Source organism: Synchiropus splendidus, chromosome 14 (assembly GCF_027744825.2).
Source record: "Synchiropus splendidus isolate RoL2022-P1 chromosome 14, RoL_Sspl_1.0, whole genome shotgun sequence".
NCBI lineage: Eukaryota > Metazoa > Chordata > Actinopteri > Syngnathiformes > Callionymidae > Synchiropus > Synchiropus splendidus.
In genome coordinates, this window is record NC_071347.1 from 9,793,590 (window position 1) to 9,814,310 (window position 20,721).

Genomic DNA, 20,721 nt, shown 5'->3' on the forward strand with positions numbered 1-20,721 from the left:
TTTGTGTTGAATGAACGGGGGGGAGAATAACAGGGGGAGCTGGGGTGGGGCGAGAGATGCTCCAGCTGTGGGGGACAAGTCAACACAACAGCATCTCACATGTGGACCAGGGGGTTGGTGGGCATCCAGCCCCACAACAATGCCACAGTGTGCTGCTGATAAGACAGAGAAATGGATCATTTGCTCATATCTCTCCACTGACAATCTTGACACAAAGCACTGCTGCAGAAAATTTGGTTTTCAAACCATCAGAAATGCCAGTCACACCAAATGATGTATTTGGTCTTTATTTCTTCTCTATCAGGGTCGAAGATGACAGCTCTCATCCTGGAAACTGTAATAATTTCATAGCTTGTTTGCTTCCCATCTTCACATGGGAGTATGTCCAGATGAAAGTTTCCCCTCCAGATTTGCGTGCATGTGCATATCAGCCAACTGTCACTGCCATGACTCCTTTTATGATACATATAACAGAGAATTGAACTCAAACCCAGCAAGTCCCTTTTATACGCCCAGTGGCCTACTGCCGCTGAGCTCATCAAATATCTGTCTTTATGGGTGAGCACTTATTTGTCCTGTTCATGTGGTTTGCGAGCAGAACAAGATGCAGTTTTACCAAACCACCTAATTCACTCCAGCTCATGCTACCCTCAGTTATCAACAACCAGCTCTGAGGAGGACTGATGGGGACCAGTTTCCATTTTAAGTGGATTAGATTGACATGACATGTCCAACAGGATGATATATCCAGGGTTCCGGACGACTTATCAGTTTACGACATAAAAGTGTCAACTCCTCTATCATAACTAGTATGAAAAGTTAAAGATTGTTCTGAATGACCTAATGTGGAATTGACTTCTCGCCTTGTTCTATTGTATTCTATTTTCTCTATACTGATTTTTGTTTGACCAAGATGTATTATGGCCAAATAAATATATGCTTTTAAATATATGCTTTACACGACTATGGCTGCATTGCATTTGACAACATAAAATCTTAATGTTGGTTGAGTCAAAATGATTATTATTGAGATTATATTATCCTGAATTAAAATTGTTGCTCTCTTTGGATCACATTTTTAACCCCTTGCTATGAGAATGAATGTTTTCTTCATAAATCACTTGTATTTGCAAGAAAGAAGTTGCTTGGTTTGGTTTTTTTTTTTTTGCTAACGTTCACTGGTGTATACAGGGTATTTTAATTTGAGAAAAAATATCAAGCTCCTACTATCATTATTATTTTATAGCTGCTATAGTGTATTTTTCATATACGTGTATGTCATTGATTTTTTTTTTTTAAACTACAACAATATTATTACTATTACTGACTCATGGGTAACATATATCAGCACTAATAATATATTAGTTTGTATTTAAAAGATTATTGAAACGATAAGCCACGTTCGTTTGGTGTGACTTGTCAATGGCGTCAGTGATGTGAAATTGTGTGCGCGCGACTCTATACGACTGAAGCAGCATGATCGAATCGAAACTCGTGGCTCCTCAGAGACACACGAACTTTTCTGTCCGCTGAGTCGTCCGTCTGCGCACATCCCTCACCTGCCTCCTCTCCTCCGACTGCTCCAACCCTGTCAGCGAGAGGCAGAGTCCACTTCTCCAAACTCCCGGGATGAAGCGCCACTGCCACATTTTTGGGATTTGTCCTCAGATGTCTGGCTGTTCAAGCTGAAACCTCTTTTTCTGACCATGTTAGTGGCAGGAGCTGATGTGAAGGTGGGAGCCTCTGACCCGAGGGTCTTCTAACATCCAGCTGCTTTCACTTGTCCCGCCGCATATTCACATCCCTGTGAAGTCCGTGATTTTTTTTTTTTTTGTCAATTGGACTTATGTTTGCATGAAAGTTTCCCCGATCCGAATTGAAGAAGTTCGGACTTGGGGAGACTTTATGGATATTTTATGGTGGGACCCGCGAGGATGGACGTGGTAGATGAAACAGAAGCCCTACAGAGATTCTTTGAAGGTAATGCAACTCAAAAACTCTCTCTCTCTAAGTCAACATTTGTTGTCTCAATGTGTTCATATCCACTCTTTAACGTTTGCACTCTAACGTCAGGTATGTTTAAAGGTTAAAGGGGAGTGTTTCACTCCTGCCAGTGAGGATTCATGGCAGCTTTTTCTTTCACTAACTGAACATGAAATCCAAATTGAAGCATGCTGGAGGGTTAATGGGTGCTGGGAGCTCAAGTGCTGCTGATGGGTAACAGATCAAGCTAAACCGAATCCTGAAAAAAAAAGTGGAGGAGGGTGATGTAGAGGGTTGCAAGGGTGTAGGAATTTCAGGGAAAGATAAATGGTGTGTTTTGCAAGACACTGTGGCACAGTGTACACTTTTACAACTGCCATTATTTAAGACACCCAGTCCACGAAGAAGGAGAGGTGAAGGCAAATCACTGTCTTGTAATCCATGGATGATGTTTCACTGGTAAACACCAGAAGTTTCGCTCTAACTGGGGCTAAACTAACAACCGCTAAGTACAGATGTTATCCATTTTCTTCATCCAAGTAATTCGATTGACTCTCTGCATCTCATATGTCAATGTAACAGACACTACTCAGTTGAATCAATACTAAAAGGAAGCACAGAAAATGTTCAGGATTAATGAAAAACTATGAATAAAATATGAGTTTACAGCAACACTTTTAGGTAAAGGATAAAGGCATCAGATTAGAATACCTTTATTCTTCCCAGAAATGGGACATTTTCATTTATTAGCATGCACTCATTCCCAAATGTACTAACATTAATATGGCTTCTGTCCATTGTAATATAGAACAGGTATTATTATTATTACTATTATTTAGGGTTAATACTTTTCTAGAGAGACTGTTCCAGTGACTCGTCAGTCTTAACAAGACACTAATAAATACTTTTAAATGATTTATTACTGGCCAATATGCTCCCAATACTCATATGAATAAGTCATTTTTAGTGTTTAGCGTTTAGTGTAATAAATGTTCCCTAATCTAGAGTGTCTGTGTTTTGTTTATATGGTGTGTATTGATCATCATAGTTGCCCCAGGAACAATGAGTGTCACCTGTAAGCAAATTGTTATACAGATAAATATGGTTATGACAAATATATATTAAGACTATATTGGCATCAGAAATAGTGTGCAACACAGGTCTATCTTTTTCATTTTCACCCTCATTTGACACTTTGATTTTATTTATAATTTATTTGGTTCAAACTTTTTTTTTTCTTTTTCATTTTTGTGTTCATGCGTTATGATGATGCATGTCCAAGACTTGAATTGACTTGACCGTACTTATAGTGGGAGCCAAAACTTTTGCTTGTTGTTGTGCTGACTCAAACCTGTGGTGAGTTTATGCAGCTATCCATCCATCCATCAGCAGTGATGACTATGAAAGTTGTTTTGTGCTGTTTCCTGACTTGTAACCCACCTGAGCGGCCTCTGTGACCTACTAGTAGGTCGTGAGGCACCTGTTGAATGTTGCAGCTGTAAACCTTTTGCTGAATTTATTTCTTATTTGGGTCATGTAAGTCACTTCTACTGAAATCACTTTTTATGGTTTTCAAACTGAAAGCTGCCTCGGCATGAATAGAAGCCCAGCTGTGTACATGACGTCCAACAAGGAGGCGGCTGCCTGAGACTTAAAGGACAGATGCACGCAACTACTACCAGCTCCTGATTAAATATCAATAAATATCACGCAAACAACTACGGGCTTTGTCATCATTCTGACTCCCTAATTAGAGTTTAAGAGAAAACATCATGTCAAGTGTGCCGTAAATGTCAAGTGCACATAAAAACACATGCCTTGGCTTTATGTGCAATAACTTATCTTTAAAAAGAAACAGCACTCGCCTGAGGTGTACACAGAGTGTTAACTTAATATACACAGCCATCCGCGAGTGTCGGGGATTCCTTGCCATTTTGACAGGAATTTCGAGTGTTTACATTCTTGGTTTCGGGAGTAGAAAAGTTGCTCTTGCTTTGGCTTGTCTTCAGCCACCCTGTGCGGACTAAAATGTCAACTTGTCCACAGAAGGATTTGCTTTCATGATGATGTGTGACTGGTGTACGACTTTGAGTCATGTTTTTCTTCATTTTTCTGGTTTTCGGGTCTGATTCTCTCTCTGCTCCCTCTTTTCTGACCCTCTACGCAGAGGGACAGGATCCATACTGGCGTGTCTCTTCAAAACAATTCAGTTTGATGAAGTACTTTTTAATAGGGTTACGGGAATATGTTTATATTGGCTTTAATGTACGCTGCACATTCCTGACATAGCCCTGGTGGCTGTTAAAACACAATGAGGTGAGACTAGTGTTTCTCCTCAGTCGTTGCTCTTGTTGGCCTGTCGCTCCGTCTGACTCCATTAGTGGAACAGCTCGCAGACATGTTGTGGAGGTGAGATAGTGCAGACTTCAGGCGGGAGAGAGACTTTTGTGTGGAGAGAGGAACCCAGATGAACCTCCAGAACTTGACCTTCTCATCACTGACTCATTTGGACGATGAACAGGACACCCAGTGACACATTCAGAAGCATGTTCTCAGATGATCAAGACGTTTATTGCTCATGTGTTTAGATGGCGTAAGACTAGTCACGTCCCAAGTCAGGACAATAAATTGTTAAACGTAAGGCACTGAGTGCAAAAGGTACTAAATGGCCTGATGTGAAAGCTTTGCATTCAATGAGCTCACAGCTGGTGTCAGTGTGCATTTGTCTTTCAAAGCAGTTGAGTCTTATGTGTCGTCTCATGTTGTTTACAATGAATCAATCAGATGTAGACTTAAGAAATAGCAGCCATTTTATGGAACATAATAATGGATCAAGATGACCTGGACCTGGTCAAAAGCCAGAGTGAGGATTTTGATGCCAATTGTTTATTGATGTGCCCCAAAGAACTGCATTGAAATATCCATAGCTTATGAAATAGCTTATGAAATCATATTTAAGGCAAAAATGTGTTTTTGGAGGCGGCATGCAGGGCAAGCTTAAACTTTAGACGTATCTTTTAAATGTATCAGTTACGTACAAATGTTTGTGTCCTGAGTTCCGCACATTGGAAGGATTTTCCATCCAACATTAACTGCTGTAATGTTTGTCTGAAAAACTCGCTCCACTGTGCTGTAGTCAAGTGCTCGGCTGTCACACTGGGTTTGGACTGGTCAGTGCAACGAACGGCAGGTGAGATTAGGAAGCTGTTTTGCTTGTGCGCAGCAGAATTCATGAGTCAAGATGACAACAATAGAGGTACAGCTACACTCACAAGCTGTGCCTTGTTATCTGAACTTTTCATTCTCTAAAATTGACGTGTCATTTTTTTTTTTTTATTAATGCCAAATCCAAGAGACAAAGCTCTGCCTCAGCTGTTATTGCCCCTTTTCTGTCTGTATGCGATAGGTCTCCCCTGGTGAGACTGGTGAGATGACCCCAAAAAGAGGCACCTAGAAGGGTGTTTCAGAAGTGTGTCCATAAGTGCTTGGACACTCAGCTTAGACGTAAGATTGGTGACAGATGTTGAGTCCAATTTCAAACCATGCATCTGTGCGCACCCAAAATGCTATTGTGCCACCAACAAACAGAAATATTGGATTCATTATTTCTTACACTGTGTTGTTTAATGTTAATAAGAATAAAAAAAAAAAAAAAACCTACGAACACCATGCATGCTTTATTCTTGACTCCAAATTCTCTTCCAAAAAGAGCGGCTCATTACTCACATCTATATATCAAAAGTCCTATTAAACCCTGCTGTACTCCTCCTATGGCTGTGAATCATGGATGTGAAGCCCATTCCATCTTGGGAAACCTCAAACAAGCCCAAAACTCTGCCAGGTACCTCTAATTTATGAGTGTCAGGGTGAGCTGCTTTAGGAGGAATGTATTGTTTCGGAGCAGCCGTGCATGAGCAGGATTTGCTTTTTCTCATCAGTTTTGACCAGCAGCAGTTTGTAGGACATTGTTTTCTGCAGAGCTGAAAATAGTTCACTAAAAAGAAAGTACTTGTTGAGTTCCTTGTCTTCCTTGTTTCGACTCTTCTTTTCTCGCGGCAGTGAAAAACCTATTCTTATGTTGCATAAATCTCAGCGTCTCTGAGCGACTCAGAGTTTGCTTGAGCCTTGCTGCGTGTCCCAGCCTTGTCACTGCCCTAATCTCCTGAGCCAGGTCCGCCGGTGCGGCCAGTGCTTGTGTGCGACAAGGCCTGTGTGTGGTAGCCTGGTACAGCCCTTTCTCATGACTGGGGAATAATCCTCATTAAAACACCCTCACATACACAATCCTTGCTTACACACCTGCGTGCACACGCCGACTTTCACACACGCGCACACGCATACGGTGACCAGCCACTCCGGTGTGCAGAAGAAAGTCTGTTCAAACTGACTGGGGAAACATGTGAAAATAGAGAGGAATTCTTCTTCTCATCTTTTCTTTCAGGTGTTTTCATCCCAAGGACTTCAACATGCTTTGGCTTCGCGCAGGTACACTGCCGCTCCGTTCTCTCGGATTATGCCTGTATGGGATTTGTTGGTCCCAAAAAACTAGAGGTTGCTAGACCTTTGTCGCTTTATTGTCACCTTTACGACCCATGTTGTCGAAGATTTGCCTCTCTAATACTTTCTCTACCATAGATTTGTGGTAGTTTTCAGCTAATAAATGTTTAATTTTATCCTGTTCACTGGAAACAAATCTGATTATGAGAGGCTTGACAAACAAAACACTTCTTCAGATAATGTTTTTCAGGCTCCTTCAGTCATTTAATTGTTCTAGGTTCTGTTGTTCGAGGTTCTGAGGTATTTGCAGCTGTAGCTCCAACTATTAGATTGGATTTAACAAGTGTAAAAGTTGACCACCCATTTGTGTGTTCGTGTTCCTCTCGGTTTATTTTCATGCTGTCAGTCCAGGCATTGAACCAGTGGTTACACTCACCCATCCACACACACTCGGATTCACATACTCACACAAACACACTAATCATTCAAAAGGCGACTGTGTATGGAAGATGGTCTGACAATCGTGCTCTGTTCCCTGCTGGCCACAGCTGGACAGAGAACAACATGGAGGACAGTGAAACGTACACATCCCATATACAGTCTTTTCAACTTTACCAATCCAACTGAGGGGGTTTACAATCTTTATGGGACTCAGAGATTTATAGATGGAGAAGATTTAAGCCAATAAATCGATCTTGGAATATAAATGGTGACTTTTTAAAGGCAGTGATCCCTCTTGTTTTTTTTTTTTTTTCTTTTTTATCGTTAAAACAAACAAAAAACCCCAAAATGCCCTTATGGAGAATTCATACTTGTTGTTGTTGTAGTCAGCATTTTCTTTTTAGCAGCATATATGGATTATTTCTGAACACAGTTCTGACTGATTCTGTTGTTCGAGTGGCACTGCCCACATTTTCGTGGTTTACCTCGCCCCAATTTTTCTTTGAGGGGAGTGAGGGGAGAGTTTTTCACATTTTTAGTCTGTTAATTAATTGAAAAAGAATCCAACAAACTTGAAGACTTCATATTAGATTTCATTTGTAAACCAACAGGAGACATATGCCGCGCTGGGATGATACCACGGCCGAGTTTGGTGCGTTCCAGCTATCAATGTTATTCCCATAAGTTTGTTGAAAGGGTTTTTTCTCTCGCTGTATTTTTTTATTCAAAACATCGACTGTCTGTTCAAGTTTGGGGAGGCCATCTTGGTTTGTGTGGTGGTGTGGTGGTGAGGATTCTCTAACTTTCCAACTTGGAAATCCTACATCAGGTGAAATAACCGGTTTTCGATAATGGGACACTGATACGGTTTTGGCGGGGAACTGAATTACCAGAAGAATCCTTTGTCCTCTGTGTAAAGAGCTGTAACACTTTCTTTTTTGGCTTTAATGTGTGTATTGTGTAAGAACGGTATGACCCACTACTGCCACTCATTGCTAGGAATTATATTCATATACAATTAAATGGTATCTCATTGTATTGATCAAATAAATGGAGGTCAATTATGATGGGTAAAAATTAGAAATAAAATAAAATAAGAATTTGCACTCAAAATGGTCACAAAACATGAGCAGAGCTTTATACCATAAGTCTGTCGCAAAAGAAACAGCATCAGTTCAGATGAAAAAGTTGACTGATAGTCCACTGATAGCCCAGCGGAGCTTAAGCTGGTTCTGCAGTGTGACTGCAAGACTGCTGCTACACATCTACAGTGATGATAAAACCACAGAGAACAAACTCTCTAACGTGTCCATCTCAAATTTGTACTTTTTCTCGGTGCACTGTGTCCTTTGACACAAGCCCTTTCTGTCTTAAAGACAGTTATATTGCGTTGAGGCTGGTCCTTCAACCGAAGTGGTGCATTTCCAATTTTTGTTCTAATTCATTCCGTGCTTGGAGATCACATTCAATTCAGTCTTTCTGCCCCCTTCTCTCTTTAACCTCCATCAATCTCCCTCACTCCCTCTTTCCACTGGCCTACCTTACCTTATCAGGCCTGCCAGCTTAGATTTACTGCTGTTTTGGGTGGGGTGCACATCTGGATCTTATTTGAGGCAACCATCCTGCTTTTTCTCCTTGTGCTGGCACACACCGAGAGACATTAGACAGCTGGATATGTGCAGTCATTACTGAGTAAACTCTTAGATTAGTTCCTCTGTTGATATCCATCGAAGTTAAATACAAAATAGAGATAAGACCCAAACTGTTGCTTTTGTTTGCCTTTAAATGTGGCTGACATATGTTATCTTTTAAATGTTGTCTGTCCATTCTTTTTTTCTTTCGGACAAAGTATGTGCGTACAAAAACACATGATTTTCTTTTCTTTAACTTGCACAAAAATTCCACACATTCTCCTGTGAGTTGCTGTTTAATCCGTGAGTATCTTGTTGAGACTCTGTCCTCTTGCCCACCCAGTGGGTGGCAGGTCATCAACCTTCGCGTCACCCCCCCATTCCCATTTTATTCAGTGTCAATCCCATTTGTCCAGATTCCATCCCTTTGTCCCAAAACTTCACAATGTAAAACATCTTGCTTTCATTTAATGGCTTTCTTGTTGAATGGATTAGAATTTCAAATGTATGAAATAGAAACCGCTAACTTTGCATTTCGTCCTTTCAAGATTAAGCAGGGTCATGAGTTTGGGATTTGTGAGGCTTTGGCTATCAAAGGTTGCATGATGGACCTTTAGGTGAAGCTACAAGGGGCCAAATTGTTAAATTCAGATTATGTGCGGTCATAGTGGAGAAAATTGAAAAACAATGTTCTCACAGATCTTTAACAAATATATCTGAAAAGTTTATAAATAAACCGGGGTTAAATCAGTGCTGAAGACCTCACAAAAAGTAATGCTAATTTTTAAAATGTGTATTGGGCCCTTATTGGGTTCTTGTTTATTTTTCAGCAACACTCTTTGCTTTTTGTAGCTACATTTTTTTTCTCTAATTCTGTGTTGTTGTTTTTTTTTAAAAGCAAGCACGAGTTTAATATGGAGACATTTTGTTAAGTTGGGAGATTTGGAAATTAGGAGCATGGGAAATGAAGTGAAAAAAAAGTCAACATGAGGAACAGTGGGTGAATCCAAATACTTGCCTTTTTAGTAATTCTTCCTGAAATCATTATCGGTTGACTGTATTGGTAGGTCTGGTCGCAGTTGCTCACACTTTGGGCAGGTTTTTCCAGCAATCCCAAAGACCTTCTTCGGCCCAAAATGAAATGCGACCTCCCTATTTGAGCCTAAAGTCTTAAAGCTTAAAACTACTTGATGTCATGAATAATGTTGTGAATTATGTCATGATGACGACAGACTTCTTAGGCTGTGCAATCAGTCAGTCAGTATTGAAAATGTCAAGTTAAACATCCTCTCTAGATGAGGTCAAGCCTTGTTTCTAACCTTGTGTGAGCATTTGTTTGCTTCAGATCGAGAGATGCCATGTACCGTTTCTGCTACTTCACAAACAGATCCAGGGATTCAAGTTGTTCTGCTGCTTGTGAGCTCAACAACGGTGACTTAATGATGTATTTTTTGTTCATTTGATGTGCAAACTCTGTGGGACCAAGATATTATTTGAAAGGCTGCTATGTTTCTTAGTATCTGGAGCACTATTTTTTGCGCAACATGTGATGCTGACTAACGTGGTTTGTCTTCTGGTGAATTATCTTTTCTTTCCTAAATGTTCTTGGAACAAAACATATCACAGAAGAACATCCACCCTCTCTGAAAGAAGGAATAAAAAAGTAGGAATGAGAGTTGGTTTATCTGTTGGTTAATCATTATACTAACATTTAAATAAGGCTTGTGTAGATGTGCTGACAGAAACCACTGGCTGATTCCCAGATGCTCTCCATCTTCCCGCCCCTCCTGTTATCACAGGTCATGATATTACCAGTTCTCTGGAGCCAGCTAACATCGACACCAGTATCCTGGAAGAGTACATCAGCAAGGAGGACGATAGCACTGACATGTTAGTAGGGACTCTGGTCCAACCCAGCCACGTCAAAACAACACACACAGCAAATCCGATCTTGTCGTTACAGAGGAATTTGTTTTTTTCTGATAAGGCTAATACCTCCTTTTCCTTCTTTGCCCTTCCAGCTGTTTCTCAGAGGTCCACAGCACCCCAGGACCGAGTTATTCATCTCCCCAGGCAGGAGTTTCCTCCGGAGGGGGGTTGGGGTGCGGAGTGAGCCCCCCAATTCCACTACGCCAAGGAGCCCCTCAGCAGCCTGGGCCTCCTAACTGTCAGAGCGCCTACGCTGCTGGTCCGTCTCTGGGCCTCCGACACAGTTACCCGTGTCTGGGACAGCAGCAGCAGCAGCAGCACGTCAAGCCTGAGCACAGAGGACACTACGCTCCAGGGTGAGCCCCGCGAGCCTCCTCTGATGATCTGAAATAAACATCAAGACGTGACGAAACGCTTGAAAAATAAAGCTAAACAGCCAAGAACAGAGTTTATAAACACAGCATGATTCCAGCGTGGGAGGCAGATTCAGCACAGATTTCCTGATATCCCAACACACACTCTCCATGTCCAAGCGCACGTCTAAACAAAAAACAACTTTGAATGCTGTTGTTCCAAACACTTTCAAGCAATACTTTTCTCCGCTTGTTAGGACTCTGCCCGAGTCTCCCCCTGACTCCAGCTCCGAGCCGTACTCCCCTCAGCAGGTGAATGGTAAGTCACTGATTTGTTTTAGTGGCTTCCTAGTGGCTCACCTTTCCATTGTACTACACACTAGCCATTGAAAAACTGCAGTCTTGTTTGGTTGTTGTTGCTTGTAAGTTATAATAGTAGTGTTGTTTGGAGTGAAGTTGAAATGCTCATGCATTATGTATAGTGATGAATAAGTGCCCAATATATAGCTCATAGGCATCTGAATAAGAGGTTTATTGATCCCAACTACTGTCATTTCCTTATTATATATCGCACTGACTAAATTTTACTTGGAGATGAATTATATTCACACATAAACAGTGTGGATCTATGAGGCACATCAGTGCAGTAGACGCCACAGAAAGGTCAGTGATCTCTGTGTGCTGGTGTAAGAATGTTTTGAAAGCTTTGAAAATACACAAGTCTGATTGATGTTGAAAACTGGATCATGTTCTGAACACACATCATGATATTATAAAACTCGTCCCATCAGACCAATGGAATTGCCAGTGTTTTATTAAAATTGTGTTTTCCCGCCACTTTGGTTCCCAGAACACCCCGAGCTTTAATGGTAATAGCAAGCATGTGATTTCATTGGTCTCATTAGGTTAGAGTTGATGTGACAAGGCTTAATATCTTGACGGTAAGAAGTGCATTTGCCCGTAAAATTCTATATATAAACTGCAGCATTGATAAAGCTGCAGGGTTCAGAGTGCGTGAAAAATAATGTCTCATAGACTCAATATTAACGATATTGACACGAGATGATGTTGTAGACACAATGCCAGCAAAACTGTCACTAGTTTTTAAATAATATTACCATTTTTACCCCATAATCTGTCTGTACATGATCAATGTAATGACACTATACCCTGAATTGACCTAGATTGCCTTTTAGAAGTCTGACTTTCAGCCATTTTTGCACTTGATTTGTAGCTTCAAGTTTGCTGTTCAATTCAGAGAGTGATGAAAGATAAGATCTGAAAGAGCTGATAAAAGCACAGAGACAGTGCATACCTCCACCAAAGGGCACCTCTTGCGTCGCTTATGAACACAGTGTCCATGTAAAAGACAACTCATCCAGAGCCTGATCTCTGAGTGTATGATCAAATATGTTCCAGTAAAAGCTGCCCTTTTGGTTGTGGTTGTAGATCCTCACATGATCCGGACCATGACACCTGAGAACATGTGTCACATGACTCCAACTCCTCCGCTGCCGCCACATGGCCACTACAACAACATGCACCGCGACATGTACCTGAAGGCGGAGCCCTTAATATCACAGTATCCTCTCGGCCCAGCCACGAGTGGAGGTGGAGACATGCAGCAGACTCAGATGCTCCATCAGCTGCTGCAACATCCTCCAGGGCAGGAGTGAGTGATGGCGACACAGGGGAGGAGAGAGAGGCGGAAGAAAATACTGTCCGTTTGTTTAGGTAGAAGCGAAATGATCTGATCTTCTTTCCATTTCCTCATGCAGTGGAATTCCTGTTCACCAAGCCAAAAAGAGGAAGCACTCGGACTCTCCTAACAATACACTCAATACTCAGATCCTTACAGGTATCATCAAGCAAGAACCAGGTAGGCAGGCATCTTTCTCCATCTTTCCACTCTTCTCTCTCGTCCTTCCTCACATCTTACACAGAGAAAGACACTGGAAAAAACAGAGACCATTCTTGATTCCAAGTGACGTGACATGGGGGTGATATTTCTTTCATTCATTCCAGGTTTAATGCAGGATGCCGACAACTCCTACTTGGATCCCAACTACCAGTGCATCAAGTGGCAGCCTCACCTGCAGAACAAGTGGACGCCCCTTTATGACTCCAACTGCAAGGAACTGTGGGTGAAACTGAGCTACAGTGTGGTTTCTTAAGAAAGATACATGACGCATGAAGAAATGCATGACGCCACGGTGAAATAAATTATCTTGCGAGTTGACTTGGACGGCAGGTTTGGCAGCAGAATAGCGGAAAAGCAGGGGTCTATAAATTCCTTGGAGGTGAGCTGTACGGAGGAGTCAGCGCAATATTGAACTTGAAAGTTAGGTTCGGGAGGAAGGTTATAATGATCTCACTGGACTTCTGAGATATGTTATCAAAACCACCTGGCTGCTCACTTTTGGGAGCCACACTTATTTCCGAGTTAAGGACTAAGATAGGGCCTCTTCAAGATTATGAGGGAAAAGGTCCAAGAGCTGCAGGGAGGATAGAGATGTGCTGAAAGAAGACATAAGACAGAGATAGAAGTGAAAGTGTGGAGTGGTTCAGATGGTGTGGTAAATATAAATTTGAGTCATTGCTGGTAAACTAGTTTGGTAACATGAGGTGAAGTGGGAACATGACAGAGATGCATGGACTAAAGCCTTATCAATAGTATCTATAATGGTTGTAATGTAGTGCTTGTTTTAGTACTGGCACGTCATTTAAAGCCCAGTGTAATTTAACTTTTTTTTTTTCCTGATGTGTCGATTAATGATGTTAGCAGGGATTTTAAAATTGAAGTCTGCTAATTTACTTGCATCACATGTTAAATAGCTCAAATCACAAGTACAATTCATCCTGTCTTCAGTCCGATGCCGACCTACCGCGTCGATGCCGACAAAGGCTTCAACTTCTCCCTGGCGGATGACGCCTTCGTTTGTCAAAAGAAGAACCATTTCCAGGTGACCGTGTACATCGGGATGCTGGGGGACCCGAAATACATCAAGACAAGTGAAGGCCTGCAGCCCATCGACTGCTTCTATCTCAAACTGAACGGAGTGAAAGTGAGTGCATGCTTACTCTCACGCTGATATTACGGCATATAACTCCTTTATTTTAGGAATTCATCTCCTTGGTATTTGTGTTTTATATAGCGTGCTTTTTATGATGATAACCTTAAATATTGATTGAAGTGAATACATGTATAAATGCAAAAATTATGGGCTGAACAAAGAAAAATCTTTTTTTTGTCTAAGGTCATTGAGATTGCATTGGATACGTTTGATCTCAATTACAATAAAATGAATCAACTTAATGATAAATTACAATAATACTAAATAGCACTCAAACTTTGTGTCTTTTATTTTCTCAGAGGTGCAGTGATAAGCTTGTTTATTTTTCATAGGATTATTCTTCCTCGTGGTTCGGTTCTTTTGATCGATTTGTCATCTTTGTCTATAATTTAATAGTCAAAATTACTAGTTGTAATTTTGCTTTTTCAATTGCTTCATGATATAATTTTACCAGATTGTTTTATTACAAAGTATATGTCACCGTGGCCACTTTCACATTCAGCCAGAGGGGCTACAAAGTTCTCTAAATTAAGGTAACTGGATAAATACTAGCTGCATTTAGAAACGCCCTCATTGCCGTGCAGTTAATTTGAATTTGAGGGTCAATCAAAAAATATTTTTTAATTATTAATCAAGGTCATTCAGGAAGAATGAGGTGAAAGTGTTTTTTTCTTCATTTCCACATGAGTCATGACTTGTCTTTGTTCCAGGTGGAGGCCATGAATCAGTCCATCAGTGTCGAGCAGTCACAGTCCGACCGCAGCAAGAGACCATTCAAGCCAGTTCTGTGAGTCCAAACCCAGCTGGTTCTGCTTTGAAAATCAATATTTTTTAATTAAGGTTTTTACTTTTTCTCTCAGGGTCACGCTGCCCCCAGAGCAGGTCACAAAGGTCACAGTTGGGCGTCTCCACTTCAGTGAAACAACAGCTAACAACATGAGGAAAAAGGGCAAACCAAACCCTGACCAGAGGTGAAGCACACTTGTGTTTTTAGGTGTCACGGGGAGCTAAATCATGCTGATGTTTGGGCGCTGACAGGTACTTCATGCTGGTGGTGGCGCTGCACGCTCAGTCCCACAGTCAGAGCTACACTGTGGCTGCTCACGCCTCTGAGAGGATCATCGTCAGGGTAACGTCTGGCCATGTCTGTCCACCTCCTACAGAAATCATATCTGTTGTGAATGTGGCTCTGTTCTTGTCATTGCAATGATCGTGACCTAGTGCAAATACCTTTGTAACGTTTTCCTCTGATCTTCCTTAAGCTATGAGATTATTTCAGTGACACTTGTTTTTACAATAACACAGGTTCTCTGTGTATTGTTGGTGTCAGATAGTGAAATAATAGAGTGACAGTTTGTCTGCCCCACCTTCTCTGTCTCGCTGACAGGCATCCAACCCGGGTCAGTTTGAAAGTGACAACGAGGTTCTGTGGCAGCGAGGTCAGCTCTCTGACTCGGTTTACCACCACGGCAGAGTCGGGATCAACACGGACCGGCCAGACGAGGCTCTGGTTGTTCATGGAAATGTGAAGGTCATGGGGTCGCTCGTACAGCCGTCTGACATCAGGGCTAAGGAAAACGTCCAAGAGGTTAGGATGGGTGTGTGTGTGCCCAGTATTGCTGTACTTCTGGGGACAAATTCCAAACACACCTCCTTGTGGGGACCTTTTGCTTTGTTTAAGCGTCAAGGTCAGGATTAAACCTTACCTTAGTTTCAGTTTGGTTCAGAGTCCTGGTTAAGTTTAGCCATTTGTTTTGGATGGCTGTCAATGAGAAACCTCACAATGTCCCGACAAAGATAAAAATACAACAGCAGCTTGTGTGCGAGCGTGTGTGTGCACGTGTATGCGCTCCGCGTCCCTAATCGTGTCAGATAACAAGTGGTGTGATTGATCACTTTGTCTCCTGGGGCGTGTAGGTGGACACCACAGACAATTTGAAAAGAATTTCCCAGATGAGACTGGTTCATTATCAGTACAAGCCTGAGTTTGCAGCCACTGTGGGCATAGAGAACACGGCAGAGACTGGTAAAGATTCTCATTCCTAGCTCTGATACACACATCCAGTTACTGAAGCTGTGTTGGCTCCTCCCACAGGAGTCATCGCCCAAGAGGTTCAGCAAATCCTGCCTGATGCTGTGAAGGAAGGAGGGGATGTGGTGTGTGCCAACGGAGAAACTATTCCCAACTTGTTAGTGGTCAACAAGGTAACAAAAATCCACACACACAATTGACACTTTTTTTCCGGTCACGCTGACCTGCTGGAGTTCAAACAGTACATCAAAAGGTGAAAGGAATGTGACTGACATGGCTTCAATTGTGGCACAGTTGTTGGTAGCACAACACGAGTAGTTTTCTTTTCTTTTCTTTTTCTTTTCAAAACTGCTCATCATAGGGTGTACGTGAAATGATGAAACAACCTTTCTACAAATGGAGTCAAGTGTTGGATATCGATGTAATGTCATTGAAAACATTCTGAGTGTAGGTTTGAAGAACAGAGTTCAAGGTTGAGATTTTCTTTTCTTATTGGCAACCCCTCATGTTGGTTGTGGCTGAGGGCCACATGGGGCCCCTGGGCCAGCTGTAATGGCCGTCTGTACAGTATTGTTATGTCTAACTTCTGCAGGAGCGGATCTTCATGGAGAACGTGGGTGCTGTCAAAGAGCTTTGTAAGCTGACCGACAACCTGGAAACTCGTATCGATGAACTGGAGCGATGGAGTCGCAAACTGGCCAAACTCCGACGTCTGGACAGCATGAAGAGCACCGTGAGCGGCGGCACAGTCAGGTGCGAGCTGCGGCGAGCTGCAGAGTGCTGACCATCTTTAATTTGACGGCGGAATCAAGAGTGCAATTCTTGTTTTATGTCCTTGTAGTCAGTCGGGAAGTTACTTCAGCAGAACAGGAAGTGGCCCTCTAAAGAAGAAGCCAGTGAAACCAGGCAGCAAGGTGCGAGCTGATTTATTCATTTCATGAAGGATAAGTCACAGGCGATAACTGCTTTTATGGGGTGTTTTTGTTTGCAGACCTTGTCTTCAGATCAAGGTTGCATCAGTCCGAAGTTAATGCAGGGGTCCATCCTTGCTCTGGTCATCGTCATGGCTTTCAGGTGCAGATCTCTGACAGTGACATTTCTGAAGCTCCGGAAAGAGGATGGAACAATATTAATCATAAACTCTTTATGTTTAGTGTCATCTGTATGTCTGTCCTCTACGTGCTGACGCTTCATCACAGAGCTGGCGTCACAGTGAAAGATGAGTACGTCTGCTTCCTTCATGAGATCTCTGAAGAAAATGCTGCTCAATTTTAACGCGTCTCTGCGATCTATTTCTTCCCTCTCCAGTTATTTCCCTCCCTGTATTCTCTACATCTCTTGGATGCCCATCTTCACTGCCACAGTTACTTTCTGTCCTCCTATGTGTCCATGGTACCTCTCTTCCTCTTACTTGTGTTTTCCATCTGCCACTCCTCTCCCATCACTGTCTTCTCTTCAAGTGTATCAGATTAACAATGTCACGTTATGGATGCAGGTCTGCCGCTGCACTGGGATCCTCACGTAAAAGTCTCTTCACTCCACTCACTACCACTGCAGCGCCAGGTAACAGCTGTCTTTCTCCGAGTCTGAAGTTTCACTTTATTTATACTTAATCATCTGTGGTCCCTCCACAGTCATCAACAACCAGTCCTCCACAGTCCTGACCCTGAGCAACAACCAGTCCGCATCAGGTATGAAAGTCTCTTACAAAGAACCTCAAAGATCCCCACACAGAACTGTTCTGCCTCCTACAGATCTTGACAGTCTAGCTCCAACGCTTGGCAGTATCATGAAGAAAGCCAAGTCCAGAATAATGGATAAAGATGTCCGGAACAGAAACCGCCTGAGTCACACCTCAGCACCTTTATATTTTGCCAAGTCCAAAAGACCTCCGTCCCCCGAACAAGATGGAGTTGGGTCTTCCAACCGTCTGCCAGGAGGTCAGCAGCCACAGCCTCGCCGGCAGCGTAGCCTTCGCACTAAGGGTGAATCTCCAGCACACAGAAATATGTGCTAAAACAATGGGGAGGACAAAACCAATCTTTCTCCACATCCACAGGACATTCAGCTCCATCTCTGGTAAGCCTTCACATCATGGAAACAAACCAGGAAGTAACCGTGCAACATTGTGAAGGACCACAGAGCTGCAGGTGAGCATTTCTCAGGTTATAGAGTAAATAAAGTAAGAGTACTTGTGTGTACTCTCATTCTATAATTGAACTAATGCATCTTTTTCTCTCTGTCGTAGTTACACAGTATCCCTACATGGAAGCAGAAATTCCTCTCTTTCCCAGATAACACTGCTCATGACGTAAGTATAGAAAAATAAACCATTTACCCTGTGAATTCCATTTTCCAAATTAAGAAACCATTGAACTCTTCATCACCTGTGAGGTCCGCCTACACTGATGCATAACTCGTGCGATGTACAGTGTAACTCATGCTTGGTGTTTTTCCATCAACAAAGGGGGGTTTCATTTATCACACATGGGTCTCAAGTTCATGACTGAAACTGTCTGAGGAGATTCTGTCACTAAGGGTGGTGACGCTGAGAACCAGGGATCAGAATCAGATTAAAAAGTTTGTACAGTCCTGTCCCAACTCGGCAGAAGTGTTGACTATTGTTCAGCTATTTCTCATTTTGGAGAACCTTCTTAGCGCCTGCATGAGACACACTCCTCTTATCTTCATTGTATCTTCATTGTTTCAACGAGGTCTTTTGCATTCCAGCTGATGTGCGCCCCCTGCTGGTGAGACATTAGGAAGACTCCTGGGGAGACGGAACAACTTTACATTTGCTCGTTTAGATTGTATTTGAGTTTGTGTTTGCACCCACACTGGACTGGACTGGATGTCATGTTATCAGAATATAAAAATTTCAATCTTTACTAATAACCAAATATCACTTATAATTGATTTCAGCTCGACAAAGAGTGTTTGGGTCCAACAATGTCGAGTGACAACAGGCCTGCTTTGCCCAAACCATATAAAGACCGAGCTTAAGGCTGGAATAAGGACATGGACAAAGGTATCATGTCTGTGAGCAACTGTGACAAGCCATTTTGAAGTGTTTCTGGTAGACATGATTTCCCTTTCTTTCAGGGGACCCGTCATCTTTGGTCAGTGCCAGTGTTGACCTTCCAGGACGTCACATATCTTTTCCGTGTTTCCCAGGCGGTGAGTAGCATGTGTGCAGCGTACCTCCATATTTGACTGACTTTTCAGTGATGTTCCAATTTCTTTCAATGATAGGGTGAAATAAGCTGCGACACAGAGGAGGAGACTTCTGCGTTCTCTGACTACCATTTTCTCGTTCAAAGACGCTGCGATTAAAGCTGTGGTTTTACAATTTTTTTTAACTTTTGTGATATAAATGTACATTCTTTTTAAACAGACAAAACTGAAATCTGCCACTGTCATTCGTTGCGGCTCATTTATTTTGACCTCAGTCTACATCATTGATTTTAATCACCAGGACTTTTTACGATCCACGTTTATTGAAAACTCAATTTAAACTATGTTGACCTTAACTTGATATAACTGGTGTGTTACACTGAAATTTGCTTTCTATGAGAATGTGAATTTCCAACTGAAGACGAGAACTGTGATTCACGAGTAATATTTCTGCTAACACTGGATGCAGTCAGCTGCGAGTCAGGATCTTTTTAAACACTGGAGATGTTTCGCTAAATGATTTCAACTTGTCTGCAGAATATACCTCAACCATCCACACCGGCAAGTACAAGAATCTGCTTCTGAAAATAGAGCCAGGTGCTGAAAACTCATGAAAAGATGCATCGATAGAAAGATTGGATTATACTTCTCAACTTCAGCATGTTGATCGCATCAGTTTCTGCAAATTAAAGGCATGAGTAGCTGAATTCATGCTGGCGGTGCTGTACACCGTACGTAACTGGAAATGTTTGTGCATCTAATAAGAATGTCTAACACTGATAATGTTTCGATAACAAACACTGGAAAGCTAACGCTGTAGTTGGTAACTGGACAGAATGTGTGAGTTGAATAATATGTGATCATCTCTGCGTAAATTATACATGACCACATGCAAGTTATCATATCATAGATGCACTCGTTCTGACTGATATCTTGTATTTGTTATCATTTCAACCACTTTTATTCAATCTCACATTGATTTGGACGTGTTATATCATCATATCTGCAATGGAGTTTTCAAAAAACACATGGACACTGGACCCAAAACTCAATTTCATGTTTCACAGGAAATGAATCGCTGTCAATAAATAGGAAATGTAGCCATTAAACAGAAATGTGTGGATTCATTATGATAGATAGTCACTGTATAATAAACTTATTTCTCCCCAGTATGAATTCACATTATTTATGATGCACCAACAGGCATGATGAAACCACGATAGCACTTTTGCACTGTATATATGGTCTGCTTTAGCTCTTTCCAGGACACGCTTTGGTTTCAGTTATAGAGTTGCCTTACACTGTTACACCATCCTTGTTTTACTGTGTGTATTTTATCTAATATGTTTGGCATTATGTTTTTATCTCTTGTGTCTTTTTTTTGACAGTATATTTACATCTGGTTAATGAAACACACACAGTAATAGCGGAAGGGCTGAAAACAAATTTGTTGTTGTGTGTGAAATAAACAGACTAAATTAGATAATAATTCAATGAACAGTTAATGCCACTATTTTTTGAGTTGTATAGCGAATTTCATCCATTAAAGTCTTTTGTTGTGTTTGATTGGCAATGCATTGTAAGAATAAATGCATTTGAGATCAGTT

The 20,721-nt window shown here is 41.8% G+C and overlaps 1 protein-coding gene across 3 annotated transcripts; it reads left to right on the forward strand.

Annotated features, from left to right (window-relative positions):
- Positions 1-1,542: 1,542 nt before the first annotated feature.
- myrf (myelin regulatory factor) lies at positions 1,543-20,688 on the forward strand. Of its 3 annotated transcripts, none has more exons than XM_053886544.1 (27): positions 1,544-1,980; positions 10,352-10,442; positions 10,574-10,837; positions 11,092-11,153; positions 12,284-12,506; positions 12,613-12,713; positions 12,860-12,974; positions 13,704-13,899; positions 14,619-14,695; positions 14,769-14,879; positions 14,947-15,052; positions 15,296-15,496; positions 15,826-15,934; positions 16,004-16,113; positions 16,533-16,693; positions 16,782-16,854; positions 16,932-17,014; positions 17,095-17,163; positions 17,249-17,332; positions 17,436-17,503; positions 17,575-17,631; positions 17,695-17,925; positions 18,000-18,090; positions 18,189-18,251; positions 18,863-18,968; positions 19,043-19,117; positions 19,193-20,688. In XM_053886544.1, the coding sequence occupies exons 1-27, from the start codon at positions 1,917-1,919 to the stop codon at positions 19,271-19,273; spliced, it is 3,072 nt and encodes a 1,023-aa protein (XP_053742519.1). In that variant the 5' UTR covers positions 1,544-1,916; the 3' UTR covers positions 19,274-20,688. The 3 variants fall into 3 exon arrangements, with proteins under 3 accessions (XP_053742521.1, XP_053742519.1, XP_053742520.1); XM_053886545.1 differs by having other exon boundaries at positions 14,947-15,037; XM_053886546.1 differs by lacking the exon at positions 17,249-17,332 and having other exon boundaries at positions 1,543-1,980.
- Positions 20,689-20,721: the final 33 nt, after the last annotated feature.

Coding starts and splice junctions, on each gene's coding strand:
- myrf (XM_053886544.1), top strand. CDS start 1,917: ATGGTGGGACCCGCGAGGATGGACGTGGTAGATGAAACAGAAGCCCTA. Junction 13,900..14,618: donor TCAAACTGAACGGAGTGAAA/GTGAGTGCATGC, acceptor TCTTTGTTCCAG/GTGGAGGCCATGAATCAGTC. Junction 18,969..19,042: donor GAATAAGGACATGGACAAAG/GTATCATGTCTG, acceptor CCTTTCTTTCAG/GGGACCCGTCATCTTTGGTC.